This window comes from Vombatus ursinus, unplaced genomic scaffold (genome assembly GCF_900497805.2).
Source record: "Vombatus ursinus unplaced genomic scaffold, bare-nosed wombat genome assembly UNPS02008820.1, whole genome shotgun sequence".
Lineage (NCBI taxonomy): Eukaryota > Metazoa > Chordata > Mammalia > Diprotodontia > Vombatidae > Vombatus > Vombatus ursinus.
In genome coordinates this window covers 4,034-21,068 of record NW_020948598.1, presented here as the reverse complement: position 1 = coordinate 21,068, position 17,035 = coordinate 4,034, and the positions used below count along the sequence as shown (strand labels likewise).

Sequence of the window (17,035 nt, the reverse complement as noted above, 5' to 3'; positions counted from 1 at the left end):
CTGATTAAAGCCATCATTGTCCAGTCCAGCTGCAGCACCCAGTCCAACATCCTCCTTCGCTCACCCTCACCCTGGAGGACCCAGGACTCATACTCTGAATATGAAAGTGATGCTCCCAAACCATGTGTCCTCCTCCTGGTGCTTTGAATGGCTTCTCTCTTTGCAAAATCTGCTGAGCTGAGCAAATAACCAGCGACCCAGGCCTCAGCAATCCCAGAGTTGAGGCCACGCAGCTGAGGTTAGGCCTATGCCTTGAAAATCCTTGAAATAGTTCGCTGAAATTGTCAGCCTTCCAAATAGCATTGCAGGGGAAACTAGCGTTCTCTACTGTCACCTCTCTCTCCTCTCTGCGGCTCTTTTCCTGTGGATAGTAATGGAAAGAGCCTTACAGAAGACCCAGGTTCAAATCCTACCTCCGGGCTACCTCTGTGATGCTGAGCAGGTCAGGTAGTTTACCTGGGCCTCAGCATCCTCCTCTATAAGATGATCCATAGCCTACATGGCCTCTCATCTATGGTCTCTTCCAGCTCTATGATGCTACAACGTCTTAACAATTTAGTTAGCTTAGCTGGATCCTGACCAGATTCTGCATCACCATCAAGAGCACCAAGGATTTCTCCTGACCTTCATTTGTCTGTCCACAGCATTCACTGCGGCTCCAAAGATTTAGATTTTAGGTCTTGAAGCCAACCCTTCATTCGTAGGATCACAAACTTAGACCTGCAAGGGGCCTTAGAAACAATCTGCAATCCAATCACTTCATTTTAATGATAATAATAATAATAATAATAGCTAACATGTATACATCACTATGTACCAGATTCTGTGCTAAATGCTTTACACTTCTCATATGATCCTAACAACCCCCCTGGGAAGTAGGTGCCATTAATACTCCCATTTTACAGATGAAGAAACTGAGGCCCAGATATAAGAACTGACTTGCCCAAGGTCGCAGAGTCGGTATTCGAACAGATGTCTTCTGACTCTAAACCAGGCACTTTTTTCTCAATCCCTTTAAGCCGTCTGGATGGGGCATATCACCCCCTCTGCCCAAACTCACGAAAGAGGGTCTGTCGAGAATCAGCAGACTAGTGCCTTGGGAGTCATCTAGTCCAAGCCCCTCATTCTACTGATGGGGAAACTGAGGCCCAAGGTCACGTGGTCAGTCAGAGGCAGAATCCAGATTTGAATCTAGGGTCTCTGCTCCAAATCCAAGGCCCTTTTCTCTGTACCATGAATGAAAAAGCAAGAGAATCCAACCCATGCCCTGCTTTCCCTCGGAGGCGTGGCCGGGCAGACACGGGGAGGGTAGTTCGCCCTGTTATCCAGCTCAGGTTTCTCTTCTTTTGCCCGCAGGATTGTGTGTGAGATGGGGGAGGCCAAGCCCAGCCAGCACGCGGGTTTTGTGGAGATCTGTGTGGCCGAGTGCAAGCCCGAGTTCATGGCCCGCTCTTCCAAGCTCTACTATTTCATGGTGAGTCACAGTAACCAGAACAGCAGACTCCCAGTCCTCATGCCCAGGGCAGGGACGCTGTCTGTGGGGCTGGAGATGCTGCCAGGGCCTCCAGCCCGGGACCCAGCTGGCTCTTACAGGACCCCGTCCTTTCCAATGAGAATAATAAAAATAATAGCTCCCGTGGATAAAGTGTTTTAGAGAGGCAGAACAATATAGTGAGGAAACACTGAGCCTTGCTTAACTATACCTTTCTGTTACAAAGGAGGGGCATTGTTGGGAAGGATGGTGATAGGGATGCAAAAAAAAAAAAAAAGAAAGAAAAGAGCATTGATGAAACATTTAAAAATACACAGAAAAGAGCAGAAAGAAGTTCAGGAAGGGTCACAGACAAGCAGAGCTGTGTTGGCTCTATTGTGTCCAGTGTAATATATACTTTTTAAAACATCCAAGCCATGCACAATAGAGATTCATGAGTTTTTTATATAACCCTCCCCTTTCTTTTCTTTCTATATGACAGCATATGTGTTGGTTGATGTTTATTAAATTCATGGTATGAATAAAGAGAATTTAGAAAATTTAAAACAAAAAAAAAAAGGAAAACACTTTCCTTAGATCTGGGAGATTTAGTTAGGAAACCACAGATCTGGTTCTTACTACCTGTGTGATCTTGGCAAAATCATTTGACCTCTCTGAGCCCCAATTGGATGATCCCTAAGGCCCCTGATTTTATTATCCTATTATTCCATAAAGGTTTATAAAGTGCTTTCCTTACCATGCTGTAAGGTAGTCAGTGTAAGTGTTATTATCATCCCTATTTCATAGATAAGGAAACTGAGACTCAGAATTTTAATGACATGCTATTAGTCATTAAGTGTCAGAGTCAGGACTTAAACCTGGGATCTGACTCCAAAATCAGTCTCCTTTCTATAGCGCCATGCTGTCTTGGGTAAGAAAGTCTTAATTCATTTAGAGAGATTAATTAATTTGCCCATGATGACAAAGCAGGTACATTTTAGAGCTGAGATTTGAACCCAGATCATCTGCCTCAAGGTTCAGGATTCATTCCATTATATTTTGCCTCCCATGGTTCTCAAATTATCCCAACATGCCCACGGTTGTCCTTGCTGCCACCCCCAATCATTCTCCCATCCTATCAAAACAACATCCTACTGCCTTTGCATGCCATCTCATCATGTCACACTCTCACCTCATCTTTCCCATATCCCTTGGCCTCAGTACCCTTTTATGTCCCTGCCCCACCACTCTCCCATTTCCTCATTCATCTGTCTCATCTTCACCACATCTTTTTGCTCTCTCCTTTCCCTCACCACCTCTGTCCCCTGCTATTGCCACCTCTCTGTCTTTTCTCCCCATTTTCAACCTATTCATTGCCCCCACCCCAAATAGACATCAATCAGAGTCTTCTAGACTCCAGGCCTGGCGCTCTCACCACTGCGCCACCTAACTGCCTCTACTCATCCTATCCAACCTCATTTCCTACTCTACACCTGGCCATGGGCACTAGATACTGCATTCCAAGACCATATTCGTTTAGACCTCCACATCTCTCCTCATGTTGTCATCACCCAACAAACTTATCATTTTCTCTTCCAGCTGTTCCAATCCAAGTCGCCCTTCAAGGCCCTGCTTGAATTCTTTCTCCTCCACCAATCCTCTGATTACACTGATCTCCTTCCTTGAACTCATATACCATTTGTTGTCTATGTCACTTGTCCTAGCACTTAGCATAGACTCCCCTGCTTACATTGTTATTTAGCATTTTTATGTAGAATCATAGAATTTTAAGGCAGAAAGAAAGCTGTCATTTTTTTTAGAAGGTCAGAGGAGTGCAACAGACAGGGGGGTTCAAACCCAAACCCTTCTACTTTCTACTTGCATAAACTTGGACAAATCACTTAACATCTCTGGGCCTCAGTTTACTCATATGTCAAATAAAGAAGTCCCTTCTAGTTCTAGATGTATAACCCTATGATCTCATCCAGGCCCCCTCATTTTACATGGGGGTCTAGAGAGATGGAGAACTTATCCTAAGTCACATAGGTAGTAAGTAGAAGAGCTGAGAATTTAATCCATGTCTTCTAATTCCACATCTTTGTGGTTCCCTTTCCATTAATTTGGGTAAAAGCTTGGGGTACAGTTGGCTACTTGGATCTTGGGCCATCTCCAGTTGTCTTGACCTTTGTCTTGCCACTGGTGTTCAATGACTCTGGAGGCGAGAGTAAGACTGATGACCTTGCAAAGCTCTGCCCCACTTATATCCAGTTCACATGCGCGTCAAGACATCACCCTTGTAACGTCATCGGTCCTCTTCGAGAATGAAGGACAAACAACAGCAACAGTTCTCCTCCCATTTTGCTGTCGTCCTCCATGAACCCATTGGTCTCTTTTGGGGTAGAGGACCCTAAGTCAACTGCGAGTACTTCTGGGGGTTGAGAAGGGGTCCAGCCCCATGTCTCAGGGGAGAGATCCATACTGAGCACATAGTTACCAAAACCTGATTCCACTCCTTCCTTCCTACTTCAACTGTATCCTTAAATGATAGAGTATGCCTAGGTAGGAAAGCTTTACAGAAGGCTAGGGGAGGTACTGGTTAAGGGCACCCCATGATAACATCGTAAGAGAACTAACTCTGAAATCCAAGGACCTGGGTTCAAATCTCATCTCTTCCGCTTAGTACCCATATGACCTGGGGCAAGTCACTTAACCTTGGAATTCCATTTCCATCTATAAAATAAAGAGGCTGAATTAGATGGCCTTGGAGATACATTCCAGTTCTAGATCAATGATGCTATGAGACTATTCCCATCATCCCAAGTTACATTTGAGAGTTGTACCACTTGGCACCCACCCACGGAGCCTCAGAAGGGGCGAAGAGGGGTCAGTAGATTCTTACCATTTCAGGAAATGGAAGAGGGAGTTTAAATTCCCCTGCCCTCCCTTCCCAGCATCATAGCTTTGTATATTTCCCTCTCCCCCTCCTCAACCCCATGGCCACACACCACGTTATCCAGGAGCCAAAGGTTAAATTTTCTATCAGGGTTTGGAGCTGCTGGATTGGCACATTCCTGCAGTCACTCCATGGTATGGGGAGAGAGGGGGATGTTTAGGAAGATCTCCACAATGGTTCAGGAGTCCAGATCCTCCCAGCTCGTGGTTTGGTCCCACCCCCTAAATGCAGGGCTGTGGGGTGGGAGGAGAGGGTTCAAACAGTCGGCTCTTCCCAACAGCTGTCTCCCTGGAGCTAGTCATCATTGTTTCTTCCTTGTCTCTCCTACTCCAGCCACCTAGCAGAGTGAGGAGAGAGTAAATAATCCCAAATCTGATTTTCCATACAAACCCACAGTGAAATATTTATGAAGCGTGGCTTGAATAATTAATACTTTTCTCACAACTTTCAAATGTTTCTCCATCACATCCTCCCCCCTCTGAATAACTCCTTCAATCCAGGCTCTGATTATACCACGACTGTGAAAGGTGAAGGCGGTCTAGATTATTTACTTCCCTAAACCCTTACATACAGGCAACGCTAGTCTAAAGCTTCTTCAGATGCTGAAATTCCCTTTAACCAAATGGGAGATTTTTTTTAAGGGAGGTTGCTTTGAAGCACCTTGGATACTATCAGCATCTCCCCACCAAACACCCCATATGCTTCTAATAATAGTTTGCTGTCCTCTCCTTCCCTGCAATACGTCACTAAGAGGAGAAGGTCAGCCCCCTTTCCCTTCATAGAGGGAAACAAAGGAAACACACAGAGAGACGGCTTGAAATAAAAGAATTATAAAATGTTAGATCCAGAAGAGATCTTCGGATCTTAGAGGCAATCTAGCCCAATTCCTTCATTTTACAAATGAGGAAACCGAGGCCCAGAGAAGTTAAATAAATCATGCAAAGCCAGGATTCAAACCCAGGTCCTCTGATTCTCACTCTAAAATTCTTTGAGTGAATGAATGAATGAATGAATGAAAAAGTATTTTAAGCCCTTCCTATGTGCCAAAAAGCAAGACAGTCCTTTCTCTCAAGGAGATCACACTCTAATTTGAGGAGATGAAGGTGCTACAGTGCAGTGGGGCCCAGGAGTCCTTAGGTAACATAAGTCAGTCAGATGACCGGATTTGGGCACAGTAAGGGATAAAGGAAGGGCAGATAGGTGGCACAGTGGAAAGAGTGTCAGACCCGGAGTCAGGAAGACCTAAGTTCAAATGTGGCCTTGGTTGCTTACTAGCTGTGTGACCCTGGTCAAGTCAATTAACTTGGTTTGCTTCAGTTTTCTCATCTATAAAATGAACTGGAGAAGGAAATGGCAAACCATTCCAGCATCTCTACCAAAAAAACCCCAAATGGGGTCACAAAGTGTTGGACACAACTGAAATGACTGAATAGCAACAAGAGATAAAGGCAGGGCAAAGAATAAGGCCCAGAGGACTTTGGGAATCTGGGGAGGATAGATAGTAAGCCTGGTGGTTCTCCATTTCATTGGAAAGAATAGTTATTGACTCCTCATCTCATCCAAGCCCTGTGAGCAGTTCTGCAGCCCGGGTAAACAGGAAGACCAGTAGAAGACACCCCTACTGGAGACCCAGCTATCAGAGATGGGTTCTGAGAAGGCCCAAGAGTCAGAGAAGGTGCAAGGAGGGAAGGCTAGGGGAGAAAATGTGGAATTGGGTGGTATAAGCCAGCACCCCACCCCAGCTACAGGAGAGCCTAGGCAGTTATTTACCTGCTGCAATGACCCTGGGCACACATGCACAGGTAAAGATGGGCAAGGCCTTTTCAAGGACACGTGCATGAGCAAGCATTGCCATGTGTGTGATTCGTGATAGGGCAGGCCTTGGCCACCCCATTGGTGTGCATATGTCATTTGGGTTTCTTTCTTCTCTAATGGTGTTATTGATCCCCAGCTCTAGGTAAAGTCATTGTGTCAGTCAGGTACCTGCCTGCTGAGAGGAGCTGAGGCGAGTTCCAAGCTTTGGGGCCATAATTCTTAGAAGGGGGGTAGGCAGTCTTCATTTAAATGCAGATACTGGCTTCTCACTTGGGACTGAGTGGAAAGTTTTTCCATTAAAATGCTAATGAAGGAACAAACTGCAACTCCAAATCCTCCAACAAACAGACATTTTTCTCTCTGCCCCCCCCACCCCTTCCCCATCCCTGCAGAAGGGCAGTGGGGGCCTCTGCAATGTCCTGATTCCTTCCCTTGGCCCCTGGCCCACCCCACTGCCTTACCGACTGGGAGAGAGAGATGGATGATTCTCCAGACCAGTCCAGTGAAGAGGTTATGGCCTCATCAACAAAATGTCAGACTGGGATTTCAGCAGTCTTGTTCTTGAAGTGGTGGTTACCTTATGGTTTGACCCTAGGAAAATTGCTTCCCCTTTCCAGGCAAGGTGTCTAGAGGATAATGCCAACGAAATGTGTGGCAGACACCAAAGGGAAGGTGTTGGAGGACTAGTGCATCATCTCAGCCTAGCCTTTAGGTCTGTGCTCCCCACTATGTTATCACAGGATTTTGAGCTAGAAAGAACCTTAGAAATAAGGAAGTCCAGTTCTTTCATTTTATAAATGCATTAACTGAGTCTCAGCAAGGAAATGCCACCTAGGCAGTATGTCACAACTCAGAAGATCTGGAGCTGAAAGGGACCTTAGAAATTTAGTTTAGAGATTCTTAACCTTTTTTGGGTCATGGATCCCTTTGGCAGTCTAGTGAAGATTATGGATCCCCTTCACAGAATGATGTTTGTAAGTACTTAAATAAAATACATGGGATTGCAAAGGAAAACAATTATATTGAAATATTCTTTTCAGAAAAAGTATTTGAAATTCACAGACACCAGGTTAAAAACTCATGATTTAGTCCAACCTTTTCATTTCACGACTGGAGGAAATGAGGCCCAGAGAGAGGAAACAAGACAGATAGCAAGCGATAGATTTCGGATTCAGACCCAATTCCAGAGCTTTTTCCTCTACACCTTCTTAACTGAGTCTTTCTCTACTCAGACACTGACCTTGTCTGACCTGAAGCCCATCCGGGGGCCCATGTCTGGGGGCACCCAAGTGACCATCACCGGTACCAACTTGAACGCAGGCAGCAATGTGGTGGTGACATTTGGAAGCCAGCCCTGCCTCTTCTACAGGTAATAGTCCCCTTCCCTGTGGCACTGACCTTTGTGAGAACTTCAGGCAGAGACACCAAGCCACCGAGTTGGTAGGAAGTCAAGTTGAGATACAGGAAGAGTCTCCCCAGGGGAACTCAACATAGCTATTTCTGATCATGACTTGTAGATAGTACTTCTTCTCTACTGTGTGACCCGGGACATTAAGACTCACTAGCAGTGCCCTCTCCTACAGTTTGAAAGCAGCTAGGTGACACAGTAGATAGAGTGCCAAGCCTGGAATCAGGAAGACCTGAGTTCAAATCCAGCCTCAGATGCTAACTAGTTGTGTGTCCCTGGGCAAGTCATTTAACCTTGTTTGCCTCAGTTTCCTCATCTGTAAAATGAGCTAGAGAAAGAAATGGCAAACCACTCCAGTATCTCTGCCAAGAAAACCCCAAATGGGGTCATGAAAAGTTGGACTCAACTGAAACTACTGAACAACTGAACAACTACTCCAGTTCAAATCTAATCAACAAGTTCAATAAATGTTTATTTTTATTGAAGGTTGAGATTCTATGATGTGGAGGGCATATATAGTATGATACCACTGAAGAATGGTATCAACAAAGGTGGAATCATCCACCCTGCCGAGCTACAGGTCCCAGGCAAACATCCTTCACTGGGTCTGTGGAAAGTGTTGGTCCCTCCTCCGAGTTGCCCTCATTCTTCTCCTCTCCCAGCTTTCTCTTTTCTGCCTGTCCCCACCTCCTTGGGAAATTCAGCTGGATTCAATCTGGAGTACATTCCTAGGAACAGGCTGTTTCCTAGGATTAGTTTGGAGCTCGCTCCCCAGAGCCCTGGCTCTGCAGTCGCTGACTCTCCCGTAATCCGTGGACAGAGATTCCTACAGCAGCAGCCCACCCTCACCTGCCCCCCCAACTCCACCCCACATGAAGTCATGCTGGGGAAATAAAGGCAAGAGTTCCTAGGGGATAGAGGCAAGAAGAGGCTGTGATGGAAATCCCATCACCCATTGTGTGATCAGAGTGGCTGTAACAGGGGAAGACAAGTGGTGCAGGTGGATTCTGCTTTCTCGAGCACAGATCTCTCTGTGGAGAGCACTGAGGGAAAGGAGAGATGCCCTCACGGATCATGAGAAGCCCTGGGTGGGGGCAGGGGAGAGACAGAGATGGAGAGACACAGAGACAAAGTCAGAGAGAAAAAGAGAATCAGAGAGACATAGAAACAGAAACAGAGACATAGAGAGACAGAGATGGACAGACAGAGGAAGAGAGGCAGAGACAGAGAGAGTCAGAGAATCAGTGAAACATATATATATATATATGCACATACATATACTTATTTATATATACACATATACACACATATACACACGGACAGAGAGACAGAGTCCTTCACGATTCTACTGGGCGAGCTAACTTGAAGACACGGCTATTGGTTAGAAGTCTTGTGAGTTCTGGGAGCTGTAATCCAGCTCCATTCTCTGGCAGTCACTGATGTGGTGGAATGAGGTTGGGGTGCAGTGTGGCGGCAGGAGTCACAACCTCTCTCCAGCACCCGGTCCCACGGCCTTGTGCTCCTCCTCTCTCCCAAGGCGATCCACGTCACACATCATCTGCAACACCACTTCCTCGGAGGAGGTGGTGGAGAAGTCGAAGGTGCTTGTCCAGGTAGACAAGGCCAAGATCCATGCAGATCTCTACTTCCAGTATGTGGAGGACCCCACCATCCTGAGGATCGAGCCTGAGTGGAGCATTATCAGGTAAGGCTCGCCTGGTTGGAGTAAGGAAGGTGTGGGTTCCAGCCCATCTTCTAACACTGCCTGGTGACCCTGAACAAGTTTCTGTGTCTGTTTCCTCATCTGTGAAATGAGGAAGTTGGACTGCATTCCTTCTAAGGCCCCTTCTGGCTGTGGTTCTGTGGGATGCAATTCTGTCTTTCCCCGCTGCCGCCCTTTGGTTTCCCTGCAAAGCTCGGAGGTCTCTAAATGGACACCCTGCTTTTGTGGACGCTCTGGGAGTTGGTACAGGTTGCTCCCCGAATTAACAGATCTCTCATGCTTCTGCTGCTTTTATTTCTCAGAGGGCCTTGAGTTAGGAAGACCTGAGTTCAAATCTAGCTTCAGGGGGCAGCTAGGTGGTGCACTGGCCCTGAAGTCGAGAGGACCTGAGTTCAAATCTGGCCTTAGACCAAACACTTGACACTTACTAGTTGTGTGACCCTGGGCAAGTCACTTAACCCCAATTGCCTAAAATAAATAAATGAACAAATCTAGCTTCAGACTCTGGGCAAGTCAGTTAACTGCTCTCTGCCTCAGTTTCTTCATCTGTAAAATGGCCATAATAATAGCACCTACCTTCCAGGGTTGTTGTGAGGATAAAACGAGACAATATCTATAAAACACAAGCACAGTGCCTCCCTCTTTCCTTCCTTCCTTCTTTCCTTCCTCCTTCCCTCCTTTCCTTCCTCTCTCCCTCTCTCCCTTCCTCCCTTCCTTCCATCCTTCCTCCCTCCCTTCCTTTCTTCCTCCCTTCCTTCCTTTCTTCCTCCTTCCCTCCTTCTCTTCCTTCCTTCCTCCCTCCTTTCCTTCCTTCCTCTCTCCCTGCTTCCCTTCCCTTCTTTCCTTCCTTCCTTTTTTGGAGGATGTCACGCTATCTCCATAAAGACTTGCTAAAAGCCTCCTTTTGAACGAGAGCCCTCTGAAGTTCCCTAGTGTTTGAAGACTGATAAAAACAGAACTTTGCAGTCCCATCCCTCAGGCTCAGATTTGGGGTGGGCACAAGATCCCCCTTCTAGATCCACGACTGACTGGTTTCATGACCCACCTCTAAGCTTGAGTTTTGAGCTCCCAGAAATGGAGAGACTAATTAACCCATGCCCGCCCTCTGTTCTCAGGAACGTTATGAGAAAGAGACCAGGTGTGTGAAACGCCTCAAATAATGCTAAAGAAAGGAGCTGGGCAGTGTGGCACAGTGGAAAGAACACTGAATTGGGAGCCAGGAGGCCCGGGTTCAGGGTCTGACTGCATCAATAACTAGCTGTGTGATCTTGGCGAGGACACCAGAGTGCTCTGGGCTCTCTGACAGCTCAGTTAGGCATTCCTCGTCTTTCAGAGTCAGAAGGGGTCTGATCTAGTCCAACCTCCTCATTCTGCAGAAAAAACTGAGACCCAGGGGGCAGCTAGATGGCGCAGTGAATAGAGCATCGGCCCTGGAGTCAGGAGAACCTGAGTTCAAATCCAGCCTCAGACACTTACTAGCTAGCTGTGTGACCCTGGGCAAGTCACTTAACCCCCATTGCCTCCAAAATAAAAAATAAAAAAGAACAGAAAGAAACTGAGACTCAGAGAGGTAATAAAGTTGGCCCGAGGTCACAGAACTAATAAAGGTTAGAGCTGGAATTCAAACCTAGATCTCCTGATTCCAAGCCCAGGGTTCTTCTTCCCACTGTTCCACACTTCTACATGAAAATCAGTTCTAGCTCTACCATTCTGGGATTCTACTTTCTAGCTTGGGAGAGATTTTGGTCCTGAATGATTCCGTCCCTCACCCAGACACTGGGAGGGACTGTCCTTTCCAGGCACATGTCTGGACTGTGAATATGGACTGTGGAGAGCAATATTGGGATAGGTGATGGTGGGGAAACTACGCTATCAAGAATTCAGGCCCCCTTGCTCCTAACTCTGACCCTAGGCCTCTAGGTAATTCACCTCAAGCCACCATGTGCCCATTCCTCACCCCTACCCCAACCCTTCCTCCCGTCTCAGCGATAAAAGAGAGTCAGCCCTGCCTGCAGTGGCATGCCAGAGAGCCGTCAAGGCAGGCTCTTGGGGCTGAGGGACTGGCAAACAAAGTTACCCAGTGAACCTGAGATCCTAAGGGCTATTGTGAGTGAGGAATATTTTAAATCTAATTGAAATGTGGCCTTTTCCTATACATAGTGAAACATTTGTTTTTAGCAGCTACAAAGCCTGACAGTTTGGGCCATCACCTTGATTCATGAGGAAAAAGAACAAAAGATCATAACACAAACTAGTGGCCAAAACAGGATTTGAACCCAGTACCTTGTATATCTGAGATGTTTGCTTTGTACCGTCCTTACCCCTCCCCTACCCCCCATCCCTACCTCTGTGCGATGAGCAGAAAAGTTCTCCACTGAATTCACTTCTTGTTTAATTCGCAGCTTTCCCCTGCCTGTTAGTCACATAAATAATAGTACTGTACCTTCCGGTTCTATGCAGCCAACCTTGAGTAATGTGCTCATCAAGAGAAAGGTTTCTGACACATTCTAAATTCACTAGCTAAGCCAAACAATTTTTTTTTTGCTTAAGGAAACAAAATCTGAGAGTGATAAGGTTTGTATTATGCATGTGGTAGGTGTTAGAGGGAAACAGCTTGAGTTGAGGAGATAGCTGATAAGTATTGATCATGGTGCTGGTGGTGATGATAGTGGTAATGATTGTGGTAGCATAAAAGAAGGAAGAAGAAGAGGAGGAAAGAACAGCCAGACCACAAGGAGGACCTTCATTGCCAAGAAGATAACTCAATGTTTTATCATAGTTTCATCTGCCAGACGAAGGATGGGGGAAGGGGTCTAGAGTAGGGGTTCTTAAACTAGAATCTATGAACTTGGTTTTTTTCCTACATATTTTGATAACTATATTTCAATATAATTGTTTCCCTTTGTAATGCCATGTATTTTATTTCATACATCTAAAACATTATCTCTTTGGGGTTCCTAGGCCTTCAGCAGACTGCCAAAGGCATCCATGATACACAAAAAGTTATGAATTTCCTGTCCGTAGCCATACCAAGGGAGATGGCTGGCTGGTGTAATATATTTAGGAGTGTGGTATATGGATGGACAGATGGCTAAATGGGTGAATGAGATGCAGAAGAGGGAATACAAAATCATAGATTCGGGACCTTAGAGATCACCTAGTCTGGCCCTCTCTTTTAGATTAGGAAACTGAGCCACAGAGACAAACATTAGGTGACTTGCCTAGTGTCACATAAGTAATAAGTGATATGGCTAGGATTTGAAGTCAGATCCTCTGACCTTCAGATCTGTAACACAACATTGAGAAGATGAGAGTGATTTCCCACTCTCCTACAAAACCCAGGAAGGTCTTAGATAGGTAAGGTGATGAAAATGGTGGGGAAATGCTGTTCTAGGCATCAAGGCACTCCTTAGAGCCTTTGGGCAAGGTTATTCTCACCAATTATATTGGAAGCTGAAAATCAATAGAACTTCCTCACTGTCTGCTAAGGTGAGAAATACATGGCTCTAGGTTCCTTTGAAAAATGCTTAGTTGAAAAAAATTAATTAAAAAAATCTATTTTTTGAGTTACCAAAAAAACCCACACAGGCAGAAATAAGAATGGACTTTCTACTCCTTATCAGGTCACCGTTCCCGTGGCCCTGCAGCTGGCAATGTTGTGACCTCTTGGGCCACAGGTAGGCTAGAATCTGGCGCTTGGGAAATCCTCAAGAACCATGCTTCCTGATCTTTTTCAAGTATTCATTGGTAGTTTGGATGACAGAGGTGAAGGGTACAGTCAGTCCTGAGATCTCAGATGAGAAGAGGGTTGCCTTCTCCTCTTGTTCCAAGATTTGTCCTTTGTCGTTCTAGGATGTTGATTCATCTCTTGGACTGGAGAATTGGAGATGAGACCAGCCTAGGTTCCAGGAGTGTAACTTTGAGGAAAACCCAGACTAGGTCTTCCCACTTGCCTTAGAATGAATCCCTATCCTGGAGAGAAGCTGGGAAGAAAGAGTAATTGTAAAGCTGGTGGAGAAACAGCATGGTCATAGGATCATAACTTTGTTGTCAGAGACCTTAAAAGTTATCAGTGTCCAGGGAGGTTAAGTGCCCAAGGGTGCTCAGATAGATATCAGTAGCAATGTCATCTGTATTATTCATCTGATTACCATTAGCATCATCATCATTATTGTCGAGTCTGAGCATCATTCTTATTATTCAATTTACTTCTTTTCGTCATGATCGTTATTCAGTTTGAAGATCATTGTCCTCACAGTTATTTTTCAGCATAAGTATTATCAGTCATCAGCCTCTTCTCCGAACCCAGTGACTCACATGCCTCATTCTCTTTCCTTTCAGTGGAAACACCCCCATTGTTGTCTGGGGGACACACCTGGACCTCATCCAGAACCCCCAGATCCGAGCCAAGCATGGAGGGAAGGAACACATCAATGTGCGTTGGGGTCTGGGCAGTTTGGGTGGGGATAACAGTCACAGGGTATGAGGCCGTGCTATTTCTATTCATATAGTCATCCTCCTAGCCTGGAATGTCCTTGGAAATGTATGTATATACTCTGTGTTTGTATAATGAGATGCTGTTATAATGAGCCAGGAATTCTCTGTCCGTAGGTCTGTGAGGTTCAGAATTCTACTGAGATGACCTGCCAGGCTCCAGCCCTCGCCGTGGATCCGGAACACCAATCTGACCTGACCGAGAGGCCTGAGGAATTTGGTTTCATTCTGGACAATGTCCAGTCCCTGCTGATCCTTAACAAGACCAACTTCACCTACTATCCCAACCCTGTGTTCGAGGCCTTTGGGCCTTCAGGCATCTTGGAACTTAAGCCTGGCACTCCCATCATTCTGAAGGTAAAGGGGAAGTTGGTAGGCATGAGATTAAAGAGCTAGGAAATACTTATTGAGCCAAAGTCAGGAAGGCAGTGACTCCTGCCTGTTTCTGTGGCATGGCTTTTCTTCCCTCAGAAGAGCATACATCAGAGGCCTTGGAGATGAAATCTAGTCCAATGCCTTCATTTTACAGAAGAGAAAACTTATCCCCAGCAAGTAAACACTTCAGTCCATATATTGGAGGGCAGGCAGGGACAGAGGCATAGATCTAGGCAGCTTACTCTAGTTAGGTTGACTGATAGCCAAATTCGGGGTCTCCCCTTTAGGGTTCAGGACATGAGAAGCCAGAGGCTCATATTACTTCTTCTTTTTCCACAGCCTATCCCAGGCCATTTCCTAGGAGCTTCCAGGGAATGTTGGGATGCCCCCTCCTGACCATACAGAGTGTTATTAGTTTTCACACTCCCCTAGGAAGATCCCAGGGTGATACAGCGGATAGAGTGCTAGTTTTGGAGTTGAGAAGATGAGTTCAAATTCTGTTTCATATACTTACCAGCTCTGTGACCCTGGACAAGTCAATTAACTTTTCTGTGCCTCATGTGTTTCTTCATATGTAAGATGAGGGGGTTCGACTGCATTGCCTCTAAGGTCCCTGCTACTTTTATACCTAGGATTCAATGATCCTATGAAACATGAGTTCAGTCTGGGAGCAGGAGACTGATATAAGTATGGTAGTAGCTTCAGGCTGGGGAATGGGGCTTTTCTGTCCATCCAGGGCAAGAATTTGATCCCACCAGTGGCCGGGGGTAACATGAAACTGAACTACACAGTGTTGGTCGGAGAGAAGCCATGTGCCGTGACAGTGTCAGATGTCCAGCTGCTCTGTGAATCTCCCAACCTCATTGGACGGCACAAAGTGATGGTGAGTCTGGCACGACCTGAGCCAGGACAGAGCAGTGGGTTGGGAGGGACAAGGGGCAGGAGGGAGCATTGAGAGTTCTGTGGTCTGATGTCAACAATCTTGGGGTCATGGGGCCAAACTTCACACTCAGAAAACTTTCTACCGCCTGGGCTATTCAGAGTCTCTTTCCCTTCATCTCACCATCCCTGCTGACACCTCTACCTCTTAGGTCCTCTCCTTTTGACCCCTCCACCTTTTACTCACTGTGCTTGATGTATACATGCTCAAGGCAAGTTCCAGTCTGAACAGCTTCCTTTGCTAACTGAGAGAGTGTTGGCTGACACTTAGGGCAAGGGATGGGAAACCTATCATCACTTCCTGTCAATAGACATTTACTTTAAGCATCTCCAATACACCTAGTGCTGGGCTAAGTACTGGGTAGATTAAAAAAAAAAAAGAGGAAGAGGACATTGATCTCTGCCCTCAAAGAGCCTAAAGTTGACTGAGAGAAACACGTTCATACAGGAACCAAGAACGAAACACTCAAGGCAGAAGGAAACACTAGATAGTATGGTGCAGACTAGACTGCCGTATTGTGTGAGAGGAGGAAACAAGAGTGGTAGCCTGAGGGTACTGTGTGCTCAATTTTCCCATCTCTTAAACGGGAGTATACACAAGTGATGCCAAACACTAATTCAGTTTCCTACTTCTCCCAATTGTATGTAGCTCATTCCATATGAAAACCGAAACTACCAATTTCCTTCCCCCCTCAGTAGAACGTGCATTTCAATGTTTTTTGTTTGTTTGCTTGTTTGTTTTCAGGGAGAGGGATGGGGTATAAAAAAGTCAGCCATGCTCTCTCACCCTGTTCCCTTGTGACTAGTGGTATATTTTTTGTAGTACAAACGGCCTGGTATTTTTCTTTCCCCTGTCAGTTCTCCTAGTCCTCAGCAGAAAGTAAATTAGGACTATTTTCAAATCAGGACAGACTAACTCAAGCTTCCTTTTACGTCCATCTCTCTCCTGGTTGCCATCCAACTGTGTGGCCCACCACCACTTGTGGTAATGTGTCCTACAGGCCCGCGTAGGGGGCATGGAGTACTCCCCTGGAATGGTGTACATCTCTCCAGACAGCCCTCTCAGCCTGCCCGCCATCGTCAGCATCGCCGTGGCTGGTGGGCTCCTCATCATATTCATTGTGGCCGTGCTCATTGCCTACAAGCGCAAGTCCCGTGAGAGTGACCTCACCCTGAAGAGGCTGCAGATGCAGATGGACAACCTCGAGTCCCGTGTGGCCCTGGAGTGCAAGGAAGGTACCTGCAGGGATGGGTGGGCTGTGGTTCCAAGTACACCTTATAGCGTTATAGTCAGTCAGCAGGCATTTGTGAAGCACTTGCTGTGTGCTAGCACTGTATTAAGTGCCAAGGATACAGCAAAAGGCAAAATACAAAAAATAAAAAATTATAATAAATAAATAAAAATTAAATTTAAAAAAGGCAAAATACAGTCACTGCCTTCTAGGATTTTACGGTCTAATGAGAAAGGCAAAGCTGGAAGGAATTGAACGTAAGCTTCTTGAAGACAGGGACAATTTTGTTGTTGTTGTTTTGTCTTTGTTTCTTTGGCACCCATTTCAATGCCTTGTACATAGTACGTGTTTAATAAATTCATGGTGAATTTAATTGAACCTAATTTAACCCAATCTTCTCATTTTGCAAATGAAGAAACTGAGGCCTAGAGAGATTAAGTTACTTTTCCAAGGTGACGAGCTAGATAGCGTCAGATCCCAAGATTTCTACATAAATCTCCTGGTTTCTAGACCAGTGTTGTTTCCACTGCTCACTCAGGTCAAAAGCTGGGGGCGGTAAGATGAAAGACAGACATTCAGTAGCAGCATGGAAATGGTGCTGAGTTGTTTTATATATATACATATA

The 17,035-nt window shown here is 45.8% G+C and overlaps 1 protein-coding gene across 1 annotated transcript; it reads left to right on the top strand.

The window, feature by feature from the left end:
• Positions 1-1,356: 1,356 nt before the first annotated feature.
• Positions 1,357-16,414, top strand: LOC114034256 (plexin-A4-like; the record flags this gene model as incomplete). Its single annotated transcript, XM_027849851.1, has 7 exons — positions 1,357-1,474; positions 7,472-7,608; positions 9,185-9,352; positions 13,712-13,805; positions 13,982-14,221; positions 14,976-15,122; positions 16,180-16,414. Coding segments are annotated over 7 exons (1,139 nt in total), but the record flags the coding sequence as incomplete, so codon positions are not given.
• Between the last annotated feature and the right edge of the window lie 621 nt (positions 16,415-17,035).